At 36.2% G+C, this 21,975-nt stretch overlaps 2 protein-coding genes across 10 annotated transcripts in view; one reads left to right on the forward strand and one right to left on the reverse strand.

The window, feature by feature from the left end:
• Positions 1-12,685, forward strand: part of LOC143244028 (anoctamin-2-like) — a 91,840-nt gene extending 79,155 nt beyond the window's left edge. For 2 of the 3 annotated variants that reach the window (XM_076487988.1, XM_076487989.1), the window contains 2 exons: positions 5,339-5,513; positions 12,555-12,683. In XM_076487988.1, coding sequence (XP_076344103.1) covers positions 5,339-5,513; positions 12,555-12,667 — 288 coding nt within the window. In that variant the 3' untranslated portion in view covers positions 12,668-12,683. Of the gene's footprint in view, positions 1-5,338; positions 5,514-12,554 lie in introns of all 3 variants that reach the window. The other variant, XM_076487990.1, reaches the window with a different exon arrangement.
• Positions 1-21,975, reverse strand: part of LOC143244029 (uncharacterized) — a 156,838-nt gene that overhangs the window by 132,290 nt on the left and 2,573 nt on the right. Inside the window, exons 1-3 of one of the 7 annotated variants that reach the window (XR_013024881.1) lie at positions 13,498-21,108; positions 11,586-11,838; positions 6,470-10,680 (exon numbers count right to left, since the gene is read on the reverse strand). The exons of 1 other annotated variant lie outside the window; for it this stretch is intronic. Coding sequence is in view for 4 of the 6 variants with exons in the window: in XM_076487991.1 (XP_076344106.1) it covers positions 8,813-8,866 (54 nt within the window). In the remaining 2 variants the exon portion in view is untranslated. Of the gene's footprint in view, positions 1-6,469; positions 11,324-11,585; positions 11,839-13,497; positions 21,109-21,975 lie in introns of those variants that run through there. 5 more of the 7 variants (XR_013024880.1, XM_076487991.1, XM_076487992.1 and 2 more) reach the window with 5 other exon arrangements.

Consider the following 21,975-nt stretch of genomic DNA (forward strand, 5'->3'; position numbering starts at 1 on the left):
CTTGAGGTTATTCAGCTTGGGCAGACTGACAACAACAGTGTTAGTAACTATTCCATGGACATCTGATCTTCTTTCACCGAGGATCCACCATTATCTGCCCAACCTGTTGCTTTTAACCTCCAAGAGAATCACAGTAAATGGAGCTTTATTCCCAGGCTATAAGAGAGTTATTAGTCAAAAGGGCAGTAGAGAAAGTGAGTCCTGTTCTTTCAAGCTTTTATTTCTACCTATTCAATGTAACCAAGAAGACAGGAGATTGGCATCAAGTTATTGTTCAGTCTCAGCTCAACCAGTTTTTAGATCCTCTTCACTTTCCAATGGAATCCTTTATCAACCTACTATGACACTTTGCACAAGTGCTCTAGATGATCAAATTCGATGTTACTGACACTTATTTCAACAGCAGAATCATCCTGTAAGTTTATCATATTTATGCACAAGGGTCAGGTGCTGCAATTCAGGGCTTTACCTTCTGGTCTTGCAGCAGAACTTTATATCTTCTGCAGAGTTGTTCAAGCTTTTCTTATTGCCTACGTTCTTTGGGCCTGTGCACATATCATTATATAGGTGACTGGCTCCTTGTGGTTCCATTTAGTCAACCAACAAAACAACAGACTCAGATTCTCTTTTCAGAAGTCACAAATGGGCTTTGTTATCAAATAGAAGAAATCCATTCTGTTATCAATGTAATATCTTGTTCATCAGGGTATGTTTTTCAATACTCACATAAATCACACTCAACCAACCCCTATCAGGCTTTTACTTCTGTCTCCATCTCCTTCTGCATGGATGGTTTGATCTTTTTTTGGGGATTTGGGAATCCTTCAAGCTTCTCATTCCTTTGAGATAAGCACATATGAGGTCCCTTCAGTGGTCACTGTGCAGTTAATGGATCATGCATTCTGGTCCTTTGAGTCATTCTGCCTCATTACCCAAAAGCAAAATTGTCAATTGCAAAGGTGGTTAGATTGGAACAATCCACTACTGGGGTACCTATTCCACCATCTTCTCCTGAGATCCATCTGTTCACAGATGCATCTCTTCAGGGATTAGGGACTTATATTCAGGATCAGGAGTTCGAGGGTATTTGGACAGGAGACGAGTCTACCAACCACGTCAGTGTTCTCTAACTCCTTGCAGTGCACTGGGCAATGGTTCAAGGTCTGTCTTGGTTGGAAACTTTTTCATGATACATTCTGACAATTCCACAGTAGTATCTCAGATTTCTTGTCAAGGAGGCATGTATTCTTGAAACCTTTGTTTGTGTACCTTGAATCTTCTCTACTGGGCTTATTCCCATTGTATTAGTGTTTTAGCATGTTGTGTTCTAGGATTGATGAATTTAATTACAGATCACTTGTTTTGACCCAGTCGGGTCTTCAACAGTCTATGTCTTTGGAACTCATTGAAATTCTCAGTTTCAGTTGTTTTGGTCTCATATACCTCAAGCATAGGCAGTAAATGTGTTCAGTTAGGACTGGACAGATTTACATCTCTATGCCTTTCTTCCAATTTGACTGTTATCGTTGGTTCTTAATATGGTTTGTTCTACTCCTTGTTAAGTTCTCTTTGTTGCACCTTAATGGCCACCTCAAGTGTGGTTTCCATTTCTTCAGTAACTACAGGAATGTTCACCTCTATCTTTTCTACATTGGCCTACTCTGTTGAGACAGTCTCGAACAGAAATTCTTCACTTAGATGTTCAGAAACTTAATCTTCATGCTTGGAAGTTATGAGGTACTTTGCCCAACATAAGGGTTTGACTTCTAAGATTTCTCTGTAGGCCAACCATGGCAGTTTATCAACAGAAATGGAATACTTATTGTCACTGGTGTATTAAAAAGAATTTAAACCCTCTACATTTTAAAGTTTCTACCATATCCCATGTTTGAGAGGGGTCTTGCTTCATCTTTGGTGACTTTGTATAATGCATCCTTATCCACTATTTTTTTGGTATTCTAAATATCAGAAGATTTTTTTATATTCCAATACTATCAGGTCTACTCAAATCCTTTCCTATTCTTTGTTCCCAAATGACCTTTTAAATTAGTGATCTGTGGTTTTACAGTTGTTTTAGATGCTTTGTCTTATCCTTCTTTTGAGCTTTTAGATTTGGGTTCTTTATTTAATCTTTCTCTTAAATTGTATTTTCTGTTGTTATTGGCTTGTGGACATCATCATTGTGGAGTTGTTTGCAATCCATGTGCATCGGACTCTTTGTCTTTCTACATTTGCCCTGTTTACCCCAATAGGTCTTTTATTTCCAAGATTCTGACAGCCATGAAAATGAAAAGATCCTTCTCACCAATTCATTTCTCATTTTTATGTCTGCTTTGATCTTAATCCTTTGTTATGTTCTGTCAGGGCCCTTAAGTGTTATGTTGTTTGTACTAACTCAGTTTGAGGCACTAGAAACTGATTATTGATTCATTTGGATTTTCTTTTTCATGTGACTTATCTTCCATTACACGAATGAGGTGACTTCACAGATTGATTTACATGGAGAGGAATCTTTTGCATCTCACATCTCACCAGATTCATTGTATCTCTGTGTCATTAGCTGCCTAGTAAAATTGCCTTTGGGAAGACATTATGCAGGCTGTTATTTGGACCATTCCTAATACTTTTCTATCTCATTATTTACATGGTCTGTCAGCAGTTTCCTCTTTGAGGGTTTTTGATTACTTTTTGTCACTATTTTGACCACATCTGTTAGACTTTAACAAGAGATGAATATTTCCTTGAATCATATACTCTCTTATTTCCAAGGTCACTTTATTTTTCACTGGATCCCACTCTGTGATGAGTGTTGCCCAAGCAAAGATATGCTTTCTTTTTTTAAATTCTGCACTAGTCACCAATTTCACTATAATTACTAAGGGTTGCAACAGGCTCTGTCCAAAGCGGTGTTCTGTAAGACCATCTATGAGCTAACAAGATGGTATTACCTTATTATTATGGAACACCACTCCCAGACTATCGTGAGTAAATCTGATGGGAATCTTGCCCACCCCTGCTGATTTTCAGTTGGTTTGTTGATTACATTCTTGTCATGCTTCTGGTGGTGTGAAAGAAATTGCTGTGTGACTACAGGTTCAGATCTAATCAAAAGTGCATGTATATATTAATATACATAATATTGCAGTCCAATAGTCTAAGTCACTAACATGGGATATAGTGCCATGACCTCTTAATTCCAACCCCAAGTTGATACTTGTATTCCTGTTCTGAATGTAGTATGGTTCCCCCACTCTTATATCATATTTATCTTGCTACAATCCTGCTCTATATAGATGCTTTCTTTATATATCACACCTGCACTGGCTTCTCCACCTTCTCAATGTGAGATTTTTGTTATATTATCAGCAGAGGTATGTATATTTTGGAAATTAACATTTTTCTATTCATAAATTGTATTTCCAGTAATACTTTCTGCCCTACCTCCCGGTTAGTAGTTGTTTTATGTCTTAAAAAAGTTGTTACATAATCCGAATGAGGTGCTTTTATAGATAGAGGGTGCATTAAAGTTTGTAGAGAATTTTGCAAATTAAAATTTGTGAAGGTCATTTGAGTGTGGTATAAGATATTGGAGCATGCATGTTCAATGTTTAGATGGGCAGAGTGGAAACCCTGGAGATCAATAAATAGCTATATTGTCAGTAGTTGTAAGTATTGTTTGAAATACTTTTCAGATGGGGAATATATTAACTTTTGATAATCTTTCCATATTAGGGCTAATTCTTCTATGTCATTAGAGTATGTAAATTTCAACACTGTGGTAATGTTTGATTGATCCCTGTTGACAATTGAATGAACCAGATCTACAGTATCAAGAAGGCTCAATGAAAATAGAATATTTGGTTCTGTAGCATTTAAAATACCTTTACTTTTATCTCCCAGTTATTATAAAGAGACTAAAATTTGCTAACAAGTGCAAAAACTGGACTTTTGATGATTGGAAAAGGGTGTTATGGATGGATGAGACCAAGTTTGAAATATTTAGTTCAAAGCCTAGGTTGTACTTCCAGCAGAAGAAGGATAGTTACCTCGATGCATAGCACCTACAGTGAAGCATAAGAGGAGACAGTGTAATGGTTTATGGGTGTTTTTCTGCTGAGGTGAGAGGAGATATTATAAAATAAATGTAATAATGGACAAGCATGAGTACCACCAGATGCTGACACATCATGATATACCCAGTGATTTGGTAAAAGATTTTACTACCAAGAAGTATGTAGAAATTAAAGTTACGTAGAAATTACTTAGCTAAGAAAGAAACTGCTGAAGTCATTCAAATGATGCAATAGTCCCTCAAAGACTGGATCTCAACCCAGTTAAGCAGATCTGGGATTTTATAAATCAAAAGCTTGACAAATGAAAAGTTACTTCCAGAGAAATTGTATGGAAGTGTATTATAGACATTTAGAGTAAAATTCCAAAGAACATTTACTTAGTGTATTACAAGAATGCCTGAAAGACTGTCTACAGTTATTAAAGCAAAAGAAAAATGCTTTAATATCAACTGTTTGCTGAACTCATGCACTTCCAGTGAGTTTCTGTTGTACTAAATACAAAGATTAATAACATTTGATGTTTTCCCTGTCATTTGCCTTCAAAAGTTTTTGAAAGTAGCTTCAAATCTAATTTTTTTACATTGCCCTAAATGTTTTGCATGGGACTGTATTTTCCTGGATATTGAATTACTTTTAGAAGAGATTGAGTGTTAATAAGTTGACTGTCAATGTCATAAATATTTTAATGATAGAATTAAAAAAATAATTATGGGACTATCCAGTCACGTTTTCAGTGCAATACTGTCATAACTAAGTAAAAGTTGTTGATAGTACAGAACATATTAACATTTGTATAATTAACAAAAATCATTTTAACCTTTGTAATTCCTCTACAGAGCAATGTAGTCCTATTACATTTTAGAATTAAATAGTTTAATAACACTAGAAAACAAATTTACATTAATTAATTCATAAAGTTGATGTAATAGACTTTGAACACACTGAATTTTATTATTATCTACAATGTCAAATCTAGTTAACTGTGTACTATGACATTTATATATGTGAATATTTTTTTCTACATTGCCAAATTTAATAATGATGTGAAACACTTAATAAGGTTTGTTCCTACACTATCAAACTAATTGATGTTACAGTATGGTATTTACTGAACTATCAATTCTATATTCTTACTTTTCAGGCATTGATCATCGCCTTTACTGCTAGTTTTATTGACCAAATATTCTATTCAGTTTTTATTTTATCAGATGGATGTTACAGTATGGTATTTTCTGAACTATCAATTCTATATTCTTACTTTTCAGGCATTGATCATCGCCTTTACTTCTAGTTTTATTGACCAAATATTCTATTCAGTTTTTATTTCATCAGATGGATCACTGAATGGATTCCTGAACTTTACTCTGTCAGATTTCAATGTCAGTGACTTTTCTGTTGATATGAAAATAATTTCTGAAACCAACATCAATGTTGAATACTGTAAGTTAGTGTTAATTTTGTTTTATAGTTTTAAAGTAACAGAGCATAGAAAACAATGTATATGTGATGTCATGTCTCTTTGACCCTACTGACATGGGATATCAAACTGGACAAATTACAATCATTTTATAGAGTAGTTTCAAGCTTTAACCCCACTGACATGGGATATGAAAGGGCACAAGTTACAACCTTTTTACACAGATTCAAACTTTAACCCTACTGACATGGGATATCAAAGTGAACAAGTCACAACTATTTTACATTGATTCAAATATTAATTAAATTACTTTTTATGATCTATACATGTTGAAACAGACTAAAACAAAATCATAGTACAACCATGGTTAATAAAATATTAAAACATAATACAAATCCAGAATAAAACTTTTAAATAACTACAGATTTTACCACTCATATAAGTACTGTTAGTAAACCTAGTCCTTAGTGTTATTAATTTTAATAAGCAAAGGAATTATGAAAAAGAAGCAGAAGAATTTAAAAACTAATTTTTTAAAAAAATATTTCAAATTTAAACAACTTCTTAAGATCAACTGTAATATTGGGCAATAATTCGAACTGTATCAACAACTAATTCATTTAAGTCAAGGAAGGATTTTTATGACAAGGTCAGACCATGAGGTTACATCTAATGTCACTGGCTACAACCATAATATTAATATTATATTAATGTAGGACCTCACCACTAGGGGAAGCTTGTGTCAGTTTAATAATAGATACATACTTAACATCAACATGCTCTAGCTGGAAGGTAAGTTGACACTTTAACTGAAAGTTCATACTTGAACTACACGATAGAAGGAAAAGTAAAAGAACACAAAATAAAAGTAGAGTTTGCTATCTCACAGTGTTAATAAACTTGGTATCAAAACACATGTATTTTATTTTCTTGATTTCAATAACAAATGTTTAAATAAATTCTCAATCTGTACCTCACTTCATGATTTGATGATGTTCTGACTTTTTATTTATAGATTTTTTTCTCTTCTCTTCTAGAAACGTATACAACATAACATAAACATATACAAACTAGAATACACAATTTCAACCCAAATTACGTATCTCTTTATTATCTTCTGTTCTTCAAGAAATGTCTGTAATTCTCTCTAACATTACTATTGGTTATCTCTATAACCAATAATAAATGTATTCTATACATAATTCAGGCAAGTTTCTTTTTTGTTTTGGCAGTCAAAGCCAATACTTCATATATAGCTTAATGGGTTTAGACTAAAAATGTTGGTGTAAGAAGTAATGAATTTGTTTGTTGTTGTTTTTTTATATATATATAAACCTAATTGTAGGTTAGTTACAAATTAAAGTAGTTTTACAATTCTATTCAAGTGTGTTATTTAATATTTTTTTAATGTAGTTATATAATTATTTATAGTACTAAACAAAAATTTTATCCTTCTATTAAAAAAATTGAGAGATTTCATAACATTCACCACTGAATTCATTTTTTATTCTAAAAGAAGTAACATTTGTACAAAACTTTAATGTATTGTTCTTCAAGGAAAATGGAAGGATTACTTCTAGATTCTGTTTTGTGTACAGTAAAAAAATTATACATCTTCAAGAGAGAGAACTTACTAACTTTATCAACATTTGAAACAACTATAACTACTCTTTTAATGACTGTATTTCAGGATTGATACACAAATATTATTTAAATAAAACACAAATAGAACTTGAAGACAAAACACTTTGATGTTGTTATTACTTTTGTGCTGGTAGAAATTTGTTAAAATTTCCCAGACATCAGAGCCACAAAATTCCAACAAAATCTCCTTGCCCAATATGATTTCAAAGGAACATTTTTTGTGAAGAAACTATAGAATTATTTTCTTACATTTATCTATTTAACAAACTTATATTTCTCCTTGTGTTGACTTTCAGAATTATTTTCTTTGCTTATGTAGAACTAACCTTAGACATTCAAAGACTTTGTAAAATTTATCTTGTGTGTGTGTGTGTGTACATATCATCCCAAAAGACTTTATTTAACCAAAGTTTTCAAAACAAATATAAAGTGTGAGTAGCTTTTATTAAATCACCTTTTATTTGAAATTTTAAATTTTTTGAGAAAGCTAAACATATATTTTGGTGTACACAAACCCACAGAACCAGTTGAGAAATACTGTATTAAATTAACTTCAGGGAAGTTGGAAACTTTTTAATATTTACTGCAACTGTAAATGTATAAACATGTTAACTATGTTCAGTTGTTTTTAATGAAACAACATAAATAAGCTGTAATAGGTAATACATTTTAATACAGCAGGACAATCCCAGAATTGTTTTAAAATCTTCAATTGCATTTGAAAAATTATCCTTCACAAAATGGATGAATTAATAACTTTTGTTATAAAACTATAATTTTATTACACAATTCTATAAGTGTTAGATTTTTTGTGGCTTCTGTTCATCCAGTATAATGGTTTTCTAACTGTGTAGCACTGATACTGTTCTGAATGACTGTACATGCTCATTCATAATTTCAGAAAAATTCATGATTTAATCATTGTTCATAAAGTTTTATAATCTGCACTAGTTAAACAGTGTTATGTAAAAGGATCATGTTTTAAAACTGCTCCAGTGAAACTTATTCTATGAAATAATAGTATTGTCTTTTTTTTTAGAATGTTGTTTTTATCATCACTTCCTTAATTTGTTGGTTAATCCCTGACATTTTAAAGTATCTGAAACATCAAATCAGACATGAAAATAACATTATCAATAATATTATTGAAGAAGAACTAAAAAGAGGGAAGGATGGTGATATTTGAAGTAGAGATACAGCATGACTTTGTAATATTGATTCACAGATTAGTTGTATTTCACACAATACACTTAACAGAATGTTTCTCAGGAAGTTGTTTATTGATACTTAAAGATTTACCATGTGATATCTCTGACCAAAAGTACTAAATGCTCAAAATATAATAAATCATTCATCATATTACCTTTAGTTCCAAAACACACTTACTCTCTCCAATCCTAGCAAACATTTTCATGGAAGACTTCAAAGAAAGTAGCTTTTTCATCTACACAGATAAAACCATGTTTTTCCAGACATTATGTCGACGACACCTTCATTATTTGGCCCCACAGTCATGAAAACTTACCAACCTTCATAGAACATTTCAATTCCATAGATAAAATAATCCACTTCACTATGGAAATAGAGGAACAAAACAGTCATTGTTTCTTGACATACTCATCATCAAACAAGGAAGACAAATAACCACAACAGAAAACACACCCACACAGACAGATACCTACACTTCCAGTCCTGTCATCCAATCTTCATAAAATGTGGTATAATCCAGTGCCTAAACAAGAGAGCAGAAAACATTTGCAATAAGACATCCATCAAAGCAGAATGCCAAAAGATCATAGAGAGTTTTAAACAGAATGGTTACACCTCTTCTTTCATCAAAAACTTCTTCAAGAAAACCACGACAGAAAGAATAAATCAGAAAGTTACCACCACTACCACCATTTACCTACCATACCTTTAACATTTCAGTGAAAAACTCAAATGCATAGCCAAAGAATTCAACATAGAAATCTGGTGGAAATCCTAGAATACCTTAAGGTCCATTCTGGTAGAAAACAAACAGTCACCTACCAAAGAGAATCTCAAAAATGTCATCTATGAAATAACTTGTTCATGCAACAAATTGGAAAAACAGGAAGAAAACTCGCGACAAGAATAAAAGAACATAAAGATAGTACAAGACTCATGAAAACACAAAATTCTGCCATTGCAAAGCATGCCGCATCAACTAGACACAGAATAAACTGGGAGAAAACTAGAATTGTCAACATAGATAAATTCTGGAAGACAAGAAAAATCAAATAATCGTTTTATTTTAACACTATTAAATCTTCACTTAACAGAGATTCCAGATCTCTAGATCCCAGCCAATACAGCATTCTTGTCTGGGCCTGAAAAGAGCCGTTCAAGTCAATTTTAAGTCAATGATTAGTATTCGCCAGCCGTCAGGTTATTCTGACCACGGGCTCTGGCCAGTCTTACTTCCCTTATGCCGCCTTGTCCAGGTCTCCCTTCTCACCAATCACTTTCATATCCCCAACCTCACTTCTTCACCTTAAATAAGTTAAAACAAAATAAAGGCAAACTTCCACGTAAAGTTCAATAATCTTTCATGAGAGGGGACGAAGAGGAACCACAACGTTCCTGACCACCCCTTTTGGGGAGAAAATTCTTCAGACTTTTCTTTCTCTAAACTAAACCTGCGCCAAGTTGGTTTGCATTTGCACACACACTGACTTGAAGACAAAAGGCGAAAGACTTTCGAAACGTCGTTCTCAACACTGGTGTTTCCACAACAGGCAGTTGCCATCCATTCTACAAAGTTTCATCATGAATACTCTGCCTAAACAATCTGTCAAAGAATACACTTACTTCTTATAAGTTATTACTCAACCACCAGGGTTTCACTCTTTACCCATCTGAGCATCAATATGATTTTTTTCTCGATTACTTCAGTCTTTTATACCACACTCAATTACTCTTGGCAATATACCATCCTCCTACATCAGTGCTCTCTCTATACTGGTACTCTGTAAAAGCACCTCATTTAGATAATGTTATCAGTTTTTCTTGACAGAATGTTTAGACACAGTTTTCTTTACACAAGTGTTGCCCCCAGTGGCAGCCAAGGAATGGGATAAATTTTTTTCACTAATTCTTTGGACAGATGTTTCTCATCTCTGTGACCAATCAGACACAGATAATTTATGTCCTGTCAAAGCCCTGAGGCATTATGTGGCTCACATTAATTCCTTTTGGGATGATGGAACTAGAGTCTTTATTCATTGATATTCTTCAGTTTCCTCAGATTTGTTCCCAATTATTTTGATAAGTCAGCTTTGCAAATTGTTCTGTATTGCTTATTCTGGAATTTCTTTCTCGGCAAAGAAACTTCTGAGAGTCGCATCTCATCAGATTTGTGAGATTTCTATGTCTTTAGTTGCCCATTTGTATTGCCCACTGGAGGACATTGTATGAGCTATTATTTTTTAATTGTAATGATTTTTTGTAATGTTCTTTTTGTTGTAAATAAAATTTCAAAATTGGTATCATACTTCATGGCATAGGATCCGTATGGTGTCCTCCCTATTATGGATAAAGATTGTTAAGGAAACCCTAAACTATATAAATGGTAATAAAGATTCAATCATACCATAAAAACTGAAGGAGATAATTTTAAGAAATCAATGGAAATGTATTATAATTCACTAAACTAATAAGGATATTTAGCTTAAAATACATTAAAATGAGACAAATAGATACGAAGGACCTCATTATCTGCAACAATTTAACTAAAGCAATCCCTTTGAAGACAAACTCTTTCAGGAACAATGAGATTGAATTTCGAATATTCAGAATAATAAGCAAAGGCTACATCTTACCGGAACATATATTTGAAAAATGTATAGTTTAAACAATTTGACAGACAAGAACTGGTTTCCAGTTATAGTACTGTATATTCTCTACTGCCCTAAACGTCCCTTTGATATTTATATTGTACTGTCTCATTAGTTTAATAATTCTCCCATTACCTAGTTGATCACTCAATTATAATACTAGTTTTCTAAATATTTAATTTTCTTATCTTGTATCGTACTGTTCTATTTCATTGATGTCGTGTAGCTAAATATATATTTATTCATTCACAATACTTCTGTAGTGGTTGTTCTTCAATTATGTTGGCCTACTTAACTGTATTTTCAGTTTCTTAGTTCAGTGCTGTTTTCTGCTATGTTGAGAAAGAAACATTACTACTATTTATTAATAACCACTAAAACAATTACTTAAAGAAAGTTATTTACATCTAAATCCAAATAAACAGAAAACCTCTATTACTAATAAAATGAACAAATGTGACACACCAGAAATAAAATGAAAATTGAATCAAAGATAAAAAAATGTCATTTTTAAAAAGTAAACCTGTTATGTTAAAATGACATCTGTAATCACTACCGTAACTGTATTTCTAATTTTTATTATTAAAAGTATACTCCTTTATTTCTTTGTAATATTTTCCACGTTTGGTGCAAGGGAGGTGCGATCCCCCGATCCTCGAATTACGAGTTGTATGCCTTAACGCACCTGCCCATGCTCGCCTTTTCAGCCATGGGGGCGTTATAACCCCACTATTCGTTGGTAAAAGAGTAGCCCAAGAGTTGGCGGTGGGTGATGATGACTAGCTGCCTTTCCTCTAGTCTTACACTGCTAAATTAGGATCGGCTAGCGCAGATGACCCTTGTATAGCTTTGTGCGAAATTTAAAAACAAACAATATTTTCCATTGTTTACATTTATCAGTATAGATTAACTTTTTTATCGATGGCTGACATTAGATTGTACTATTCATTAAAACTTTAAAACAAAATTAAGAAAATTAAATAAAATAGGAAATTTACTAAAGATCTTTTAACATTGAAATATAATTGTTAAAGTGCAATTTATGGCTACTTATTTAGTTTTAGGCATATTTTAATCATTAATTGTATATTGCTTTATTTCGATATAATATTTTTAATTGTCAATAGAATAAAAGGAACATTACACATAGCTTGTATTATTACATATGTAATAGGTTTAAAAAGCTTTCCAGTGGCACAGTGGAATATCTATGTACTTACAACACAGGAAAACGGCTTTTGATACTTGTGATGGATAGAACATAGCCTAATGTGAAGTTTTGTGCGTAACTACAAACAAACAAAGGGAAATCTACTCCCCCCCGCTAATACAGCGGTATGTCTCCGGATTTACAACGCTAAAATCAGGGGTTCGACTCCCCTCGGTGGGCTGAGCAGATAGCCCGATGTGGCTTTGCTATAAGAAAAACACACTGAAATTTACAAATGTCTCCACAACACTGTTAGTAATTTTGTGCACTTTATCGGAATTGTAGAATATAGAACATAGTTATTCATTCATCTATGACGTAATCTAATTCAAATTAATTTTACTCCTTTTCAGTTGATAAACAAAGCCCAAGAGCTGTTACTAAGTGTTGTTTACTGGCTGCAGTATTTCTTCTCAATCGCATGAAAAAACAACAACAACAATGGCTCATCCAATTAGAACTCTAACAGCTGTGCATGATATTTAAAAAGTATGCAAAAATGTGATACTTTTTTTACTCTTGTTTTGTTCAAAATATAAAGTTTGCCCTTTCTGAGAAGTGAAAAATATATTTAGTGTTCAGTAAATGTATGTCATTATATTATTAAATGTTTAAAGTCTTCTTCATCGTAGTATAGTTATATATGATAAAAGACGATAAATTACAAAATTCCTGGGGTTCACTTTCTCTAACATTTCACTGTTTTACTTGAGGGCACGTGCATAGCATATTTAATGTACTTTAGACTATTTCATGTTAACGGAATAATATCTTTGGAAGTGAATGAAACTTATTCGACAACGTTTATACGTGATCAAAAAACATACAACGCCAAGATTTTAATCAGTTCTCAAAAGAAAATGTAAAAAATTCTTTAATAGGTTTAACAATAGCCCGTCTATTTATTACGCACATCTCAAATGAAACGCCATTCTCAACTAGATTACTCATGTTTCAAACGAGGGATTAAACACATATATTTAATTTTATAATTCTCCAAAGTTAAAGGTGACATACTAAGATGTTAAAGCTTCATTTTAACTAATTTCCTGAAATAAGAATGGTTGCATTTAAGAACAAATAATAATGTAGAAAAAGAAAACGTGATTCATTAAATCAAATATTACAGTTGTTTCTCCTTGAAAAAAAGTTTCTTAATAATGAGAGGATGATTCTGTAATTTTGTATTTCAAATAAATAGTAATCTGTGTTTTATAAACAAACGAAGTATAGCAGTACTTAAACTATAGGAAACAGAAATATTCCTAATCAAAACAAATCAATAGTTATACTTACGCAGATAAGAATCACTTTTATCAGAAAACTGCGATTCTTATAAAACACTGGCTGCGAATGAAGTATTATAAGACAGGAGCAGTTTTGTCTAACCATGAGGGGGAGTAGAAAACCAAAACATTGGCTTAAGGGAATCTTTCATAAAACAAGAAAATGCAGATTTCAACGCCAAAATATTAAGAAGGTGAATTACACTAAATCTTAATAATCATCCTTCTTATACTAGCATTATTAACTTTGTATAGATAGTACTTTAAGGTATTCGTATAAAACAACAGTCGGAAATGATATTGATAGTGAGCTTAGTCTAGACAATAGAATTTTTTTATTTGATTGAAGATTAAATATTTAAAGATAATTTCAGAGAACTGATTCAGTGTTACAAATTGTTCCATCAGTAGCGGTGTATTATTTTATGGCATTTTATCACGGTGTAATCCTGTACTTGTGGGAATTTCTTGGTTTTATATACTTTATACTACCAACTTATTTTTATGCATTACTCCATTCTAAGTATGTTTAAAATATTAATTATTGACACAGTAAGTGTTTTGATTCACTACACGTTATTGAAATATACTATTTTAGTTAATTTCAAATATCATCAGTATATTATCACAAATATTGTAAAAGATTAGGAGTGGTCCACATATAGCGTCGTAGTGTATATTATATGCGTGGTGTGTTTAAACATTTCTCTCCTGCACTAACCCATTATCTGACTGAAAATTTACGTATATGCATATATTATCATGCTAGTTAATTGTTGTGTATTAATAAGAAAGATAAGCTGTCCAACATTACAAGAAATAAACTTGTAGTCCAGTCTATCATCTAGATAGACCACGGAGTTCTCATTCTTTCAGAGTATTTCAACTCTCGTTATTGATTTCAGATAATATGTAAATGTTTTACAGTTTTTTTAGAAGAGAAAAATAACGTCTTCATTTTTATCTCTTCGTCAGAGTAACACTTTCGATCGAGTTCTCTATGTAAATCGCTGGGTAGGGAACCACTCGGCAACAATAACGCCAGCTCCTATACAAGAGAGTGTTGGACTTATTATAAAAGAATCCATTACCTTAGCTGATAGGTTGCGAATGTCTAAATCGGCGATTTTACATATAACAGCTAGACCATGCCACGGCTTTGTTAATTCGTACAGAGCTTATTTGTGTATTTTGAAACGCCCCCCAGTGGTTAAGCGGTATGTCTACGGACTTACAACGCTAAAAAGCGGGCTTCGATACCCGTGGTGGGCAGAGCACAGATAGCCCATTGAGTAGCTTTGTGCTTAATTCAAAACATCAAACTTTTTGAAAATTATATTGATTTTTCAAACTTTTGTTTTATTTAGATTATCTATTTTATTGGCAAATTGGATAAGAACTTTTTGTTGTTCATATTTTTCTAATTAATTACTGTAGTATCTCACATTAATTCATGTTTGGTGTTAGTAAGGTTTCGTGAGATTTACAAGGCCTACACTTGGAGGCGTTCTTGCAAGTGAACTTATCTATATTGTTTGTTCTTCTACCTATTTCTATTTTTCGCAATATAACAAAATAGATGCTTCTTGGTTATTGTGTAACCAGCTATTCTTAATGCATATGTAATGCATCCTCACTGGCAGGATGTTATGCACAATGCGCCAGTTGAAAGCCTGGAGACAGCTACCAACATGGTGCAGTGCTATGCGGCCCCAAATAACGTCTCACGGCAGAGCAGGGTGGTATTGCTCAATCCTGTGGTTGCATTCCAGGACCAGCTGGTGGTAGAGGGAACTGGAATCCGTCGGTACATCGACAGATACGGTACGACACCGCCGGATCGCTGCAGCAGCGTCAACGTACCAAAAAGAAAGGACAAAACACATAGGTGTCTGCAGGCTCAAAGAAACACCAAAGAGCCTGCACCCCATGCCAACCAAAAATTTCGAGAGGTGGCAACAGGGGTGACCCTTCAAAGACAGACAGCAAAAGGTAGTAGACATTAAAAGGGAAAGACACTGGGTCCAGACACATGGAATGCCCAGGCCTCTCCTGCGAGGTGGCAGTGTCAACGAAAGCCGAGACACTGCCTCAGGCTTGCTACTCCACAGGAAGGCAAAGACATGACACTCGATGGCTCGTGCAGTGCAGTCATCCAGAGGAAGAACAGCCCCAGGTACCAGACCAAGGGGAGGATCCTCCTCCTCACCACCAACACCCTGTCAAACAGGTTAACAGGGCAGTAGCAGTAATTGTGCACAGTCGAACCAACACGTAGAGCCACTCTCTCCCAAGCTGCTCCAGGACTTGCGAGAAAACGAACCCCGAAGCAAGAGATCGGGGAGGGGTCCAATCCAGACCAAACGGGGAGTCGGCAGACGAGGCCCATTTGCTAAACCCCTGCGCACGAGACTTGGGAATATTCAGCTGGGCAGAGAGTAACGATGGACGATGGCCAGTGCTGAACCTAACAATGTGAAGTTCTCAAAGAACAGGTTCACATCGTCTACATGCACGACGTACGTCACGCTCGAACCCCACGGCATCTGGAGGCCACGCACCAAGATAGAGTGGTATAGATGAGAGAGCAGACACTCGATAACCTACCCGTAGAGCGATGGGGACAACGGGCAGCCATGGCGAACCCCCTGTAAGACGGAAAAGGAAGACGTCAGGTACCCGTTAACCAAGAGCCTGCTTGAAGCAGTTGTGTACAAGGCTTGCACATACTGGACAAAAACTGGAGGGAGGCCACACCTCCCCAGAAGGAACCACAGAAATCCATAGTGAACTCGATCAAAAGAAAGACAGCATGGATATCCTGATCCATGATGTAGTGGAACAGGTCCCTGAGAAGCACCAGATTTCGTTGGATACTTCTGCCCTGCACGTCTGAGTGAAGCAGACCAAAGAAGGCAAATGTATGCACCCAAATGGGCATACAGGACCTTAGAAATAATCTTTACATCCACGTTCAGGAGAGAAATGGGTTGCCACAAGGAAAGAACTTCAGACTGGCTGGGATCCTTACAGATAAGTGTAATTAGCCCATCCAGCGTTTCCGGCGGCAGAAACCCTGCAATCAAACAGTCCTTAAAAGGTCTGACGAAAGAGGGTCCAACAACATGCTACACGTGGCTGTAAAATTCCACCAGCAGCCCATCCAGCCCAGGACACTTCCCAAGTGGCATGGACCAAATGGCCGACCAACATTCATCCAAGCTGATGGGTTTCACCAGCTGGTCGTGAAAGGAAGGGTCGAGAGAGAGCAAAACTGAGTAATGTCATCCCACAACCCCTCGACCACGGGTAAAGCCGAAAATAAACGGCGGTAATAGCCGAGGTACGCGTCTAGAATGTCGGAAATGTCAGATGACGATTGACCATTCTCCAACACCAGACTGGAGATGTGTCTGGTCTTAGCCATCTCCCGTGCCCTGCACAGTAGAACCCGAGTGGCAGTTCTGGGATCGAATGATTCGATCAGACTAGAAATGTTTACAGCATGGAATAGTTTGGAATTATCCAAATCTATTTCCCTATGTAGTGTCTCAATGATCGAGAGGACCCAGCGATTCCGTCTGTCCACCACGACTCAAGGCAACCAAGGTGTCCTGCTTGCCCCGCAAGTCCAGGCGGCGGGCCCTCGAATGCTGTATGCCAGCTCACTGCAGCAAGGAGGCACAGGCTTTCTTGAGACCTGCCCACCAAGACCGGGTGACAGACTCGACAGAACAGAGCTCTCGAAGAAGGGCAAGCAAATTGGCTCCAACCTCATCCTCGGCAAGGAGGGAGATGTTGAGCCTCCACACACCAGGGCCCCTAAAAATGGGAACAAAATCCTGGAATGTGGTGAAAAGTGCCCGATGGTCAAACACATGAAATGAGACATCCCCAACCTGATGAACAGCAGCTCCACTGAGGCTCTTCTGAAGGCCAGGCGTCACAAAGAACCTGTCAAGGCGACAAGAAACGCCCCAACCAGTCCAGGTTGCCACAAAAGCAGACCCATGCAGTGCACGCCAGATATCGGAAAAAGCGAAATTGCACAACACTGCATGCAGAGACCGCGTATACCGATCACCATAAAGAGGATAACCCACAATCTTGTCGAGGGAAGGATCCAAGATGCAGTTGAAGTCGCCACCAAGGACGATATCGTCCTGTGTAACCACGAACCTGTCCAAGCTCGAGAAGAAGGTCTCCCGCTCCCCAGACTGGGCAGGTGCATAGACATTGACAAGCCAAATCTTACGACCCCGAGCGACAACGTCAACATACACCACCCACCCTCAGCATCACAATGTGATGCGAGGATGGTCCCATAAAAATGCGAGTGAAAGAGGATCCCCACACCATGAGCACCTGTCGTGCCAAACGACCAAAAGGTGCAGACAGGGTACCGAGAAGAAAACGAAAAATGGTCCCTCCAAGAGGAAAAATGGGTCTCTTGCAAATATGTAACTTCAACTGCAAAGCAGTTGAAAATGGAGAATGCGTAGAATTGCTTAGCAATGATACGCATACCCTGGATGTTTAAAGTAAGGCAAGAAAAACCCATCAACCAATCAGAGGGAAGAAATCAGTGATGCTGCTGCTTCAACAGAGTAGGCAGAGGCAAGCGGCCTCTTGAGGTTACCCGACCCCACCCCCACTTTGCAGCAGTGGCTGCCAACATCCGACCACCGCTGCTGCATAACAGGGACATCTGGGCCAAAGTCCAGTAACAAAACGGGGCTACAAGGCTCCTGCACCTTCCCAATGTCCTCACTCAGTTGTTCTGGAGTGGTTGAGTCAACCGACTGGAGGGTGATCCACTTAATGTTCTGCCTGGCCGGCTCCACGCACACGTGCTGGTCGCACAAGGGAAAGTCCCCCTGGTCCAGCAGCCGACGCCAGCGTCGCCACATAACGCCCGTTGCCAAAATGTTGCAAGCAATCAGTATGGCTACCCCCGACAGCGGCGTTCACGGCGTCTATGACCACCGAGGGTAGCGTGGCCATAGCCACATCGACCTACACAGCACGTACACACACACACACGAAAACACCACTGTACAGCACAGAAACCCCACAACACACGACCAAGAAGCATGGACGAAGCCGACACACGATACAGCACACGATAAAGAACAAAACAAAGACACGTAACAGGTATGGCAAACAACGGCACAAAAGACCCAGAGCCGACGGGAGACTAACCCATGCAGAAGGCAGCTCAAAAACAATAATACGGCATTTACAAGAGAAAGGCTTTAAAAACTGTAAACATCTTCAAAGGCCACGCTTTTTTCGACACCACGAAACATCTTGGTTAAACTTTGCTGAGAAGCACCAAACATGGGACGTAGAAAAGTGGATAAAGGTTTTGTTCTCTGATAAGAAGAAATTTAACCTGTATGGTCCAGATGGCTTCCAACGTTACTGGCACGATAAGAATATTCCACCAGTGACATTTTCAACACAACACAGTGGAGATGGCTCCATCATGATCTGGGGTGCTTTCTGCTTCCATGTAACAATGGAGCTTCAGGTTATACAGGGGTGTCAAACAGTAGCTGGCTACATTGGCATGTTGGAGAGAGCATCCTTATTGACTGAAGGCCCTTACTTGTGGAAAATGACTGGATCTTTCAGCAGGACAATGCTGCAATCCACAATCCCGCAGGACAAAGGACTTTTTCATGGCGAATAACGTTATTCTTTTGGACCATCCAGCGTGTTCGCCAAAACTGAACTCCATTGAAAATGTTTGGGGGTGGATGGCAAGGGAAGTCTATATAAATAGACGTCAATTCCAAACAGTACATGATCTTCGTGAAGCCATCTTCACTACTTGGAATAACATTCCAGCCAGCCTTCTGCAAACGCTTATATTGACCATGCCATAGCGAATGTTTGCAGTTATTCGGAATGACGACCCTGCAACTTACTACTCAGACCTCTTGTTGGGCATTTCCTATCCTGTTTTGGGCTTTTTTTGGTCTGGTCTTAAACTTTTGACCAGCTAGTATTTAGGCTAATTTCATAGTATTCACATTTTCCTTATTAAATGCTTAAAAAGTTTATTTTTTATTTTCCCTTTTCTTATTTTCATTTTTCGAAGCTCCACTCAAATGAGTGGTTGAGTCTGACAATGCAAAATGCATATTTTTTTCTTTACGTTCATTGGCCTTAATATTTTGGCCAGCAGTATATGTAAAGAATTAAATAAACAGACATATATCAAAATAGGGAAATACCCTAAGTTTCTTTTATCATTCCTTATAATTTTATAATATGACATTTCCACATTAATTGTAATTCTGTTATTTAAAATAATCTTATCGTTGCTTTGAGATGCAAAAAAATTAAGCCTAAAAGTGAGCTACTTTTTTTCCTCAAAAACTTCAGTTTATTTCTCGGCTTTTTTTTCTTCATTTTAATACTGTGTTTTGTTGTATAATATCTGTTACTTAACATACCTGATCACATATATCTGTACTATTAGACTATCGTTTACTTAATTCACGATGTCAACTACATAAACTGCATAACCCTTCGAGGTTTCATGGTGCGTTTTCTTTCATCACTCACTTCTTCCATACCCTCAATAAAAACATGGTCCACGTTTATGGACTGTAGATGTGTTACACGTGCGAGGGAAACTGGTTGAGAGGGGAAACAATTAGCTATGTTTCTTTCAGAGACGGTTAGCGCAAATTACTTCTGATCACGTTACATTGCTTGTAAATCAACACACATCATTGATAAAATTACATATATTGTAAAAGACTAGTGAGACTTCTTTAAATATCTTCTAAAATAGTATTAATGGTGACTGTATGTTTTGATGAGGAATGACTAATGCTAATCTTCTGAACCATGTTTGTTTTTCGTTCAGTACGTACGTCAGGCTTTCTCAGTATCATGTTCCAGGAAAATAGTAAATCAGAAGTGTATAACAAAGTAGTGCTATTTAAATAACTGATAGTCACATTTCCTTGCTAAAGTCGCCAACTATATTAAAGGCAAGCTTATAAAGATAAGTTAACTTAATTCTATTTTGAAACTGGTAACTGAAGAAAGAAAATGTATGCTGCTTAAAATTGTATCAACAAATGACATTTTTTTAGTTTTGGCCCTATTCTTGTGTTGTTCAACTATTCAAAAAACTAAATTCGATTCAGTGTACCTCTTTTATTTTCATGTCAAATTTTAGTGTATAGAAAACCATGTGTTAAGCACCTGAATTCTGGCTGTTATAAACACGTTATTTTTTGCTACATTACAAAAAGTAACAACTGAGAATACATTACGAAATATGGTGAATTTATCGTGATGTTTAGTTTACTTTGGAAATCAGGACTACCAGAAAATTTCAAGGAAACTCGTAGTGAGGAGGTTGAATTAATGTGTACAGTTAGCAGGTTGAAAACTGCCCTAGCTAAAGCTGAGGAAATAAAGAAAATGAAATATAAAGTGTGGGAAATGACAGCAGGGCCTAAAGAGGATTTGTTTGTTTGTTTTTGAATTTCGCGCAAAGCTACTCGAGGGCTATCTGCGCTAGCCGTCCCTAATTTTGCAGTGTAAGACTAGAGGGAAGGCAGATAGTCATCACCACCCACCGCCAACTCTTGAGCTACTCATGTTGTAAGTAGATATAATAATTAAATAAATGTTACGCAAAATAAATGATGCAGTTAGTTTGTTTCTGTGTTCTACTTTTAAATAGTATTTATGTGACATTTCTGTTAGTCTGTTTCTTAGTGTTGGTAAGTTACTGATTTGGTGTATATAATTTACTGGAGTGTTTGATGGTAGACTGAATGCAGATCTTAGTATTTTGTTTTGTTGAACTTGAATTTTCTGGAGTGTGTTATTTGACATATTATATGTGACTTGACATCCATACTCTATTAACGGACAGATGCAACTCTTGTATGTTTGAATAACGGTTTTCGGTGAGCATTTTGAGTGTTTGCTGGTTAGAGTCATTAAGTGTGATACGCGTTTTCTAATTGATGAGTGTATGCTGTTAACATGTTTTTTCCATGTTAGTTTTGTGTCGAAAGTGATACCAAGGAATGTGATATATTTGCTCATGTTAATGGGCGTATTTCTGAGTGATAATTTTACTTTTTCTAGAGTTTTTCTTTGTCTTTTTAGTTTCCTGTAGAAGGTGATTGCTTGTGTTTTGGTTGGATTTTAAACCACTCACCACTTGTTACTCCAGGTCGAGACGTTGTTAAGTGATTCTTGCACGCGAGTCATGGCTATTACTGGGTTTCTGGATGTGCTCCAGATAGCAGTGTCGTCTGCGTATTATGAATTATGAATGTATGTTAAACTGGGGAAAGGTATGTTGCTGACAAAAATAATATACAATAGTGGAGAAAGGATTGATCCTTGGGGCACTCTTGCAGTTATATTGAATGATTTAGATATAGTTTTATTGACTTTTACTTGCGCTGTTCTATCTGTCAGGAAGTTTGATATCCATTTAACT

Source organism: Tachypleus tridentatus, chromosome 2 (assembly GCF_004210375.1).
Source record: "Tachypleus tridentatus isolate NWPU-2018 chromosome 2, ASM421037v1, whole genome shotgun sequence".
Lineage (NCBI taxonomy): Eukaryota > Metazoa > Arthropoda > Merostomata > Xiphosura > Limulidae > Tachypleus > Tachypleus tridentatus.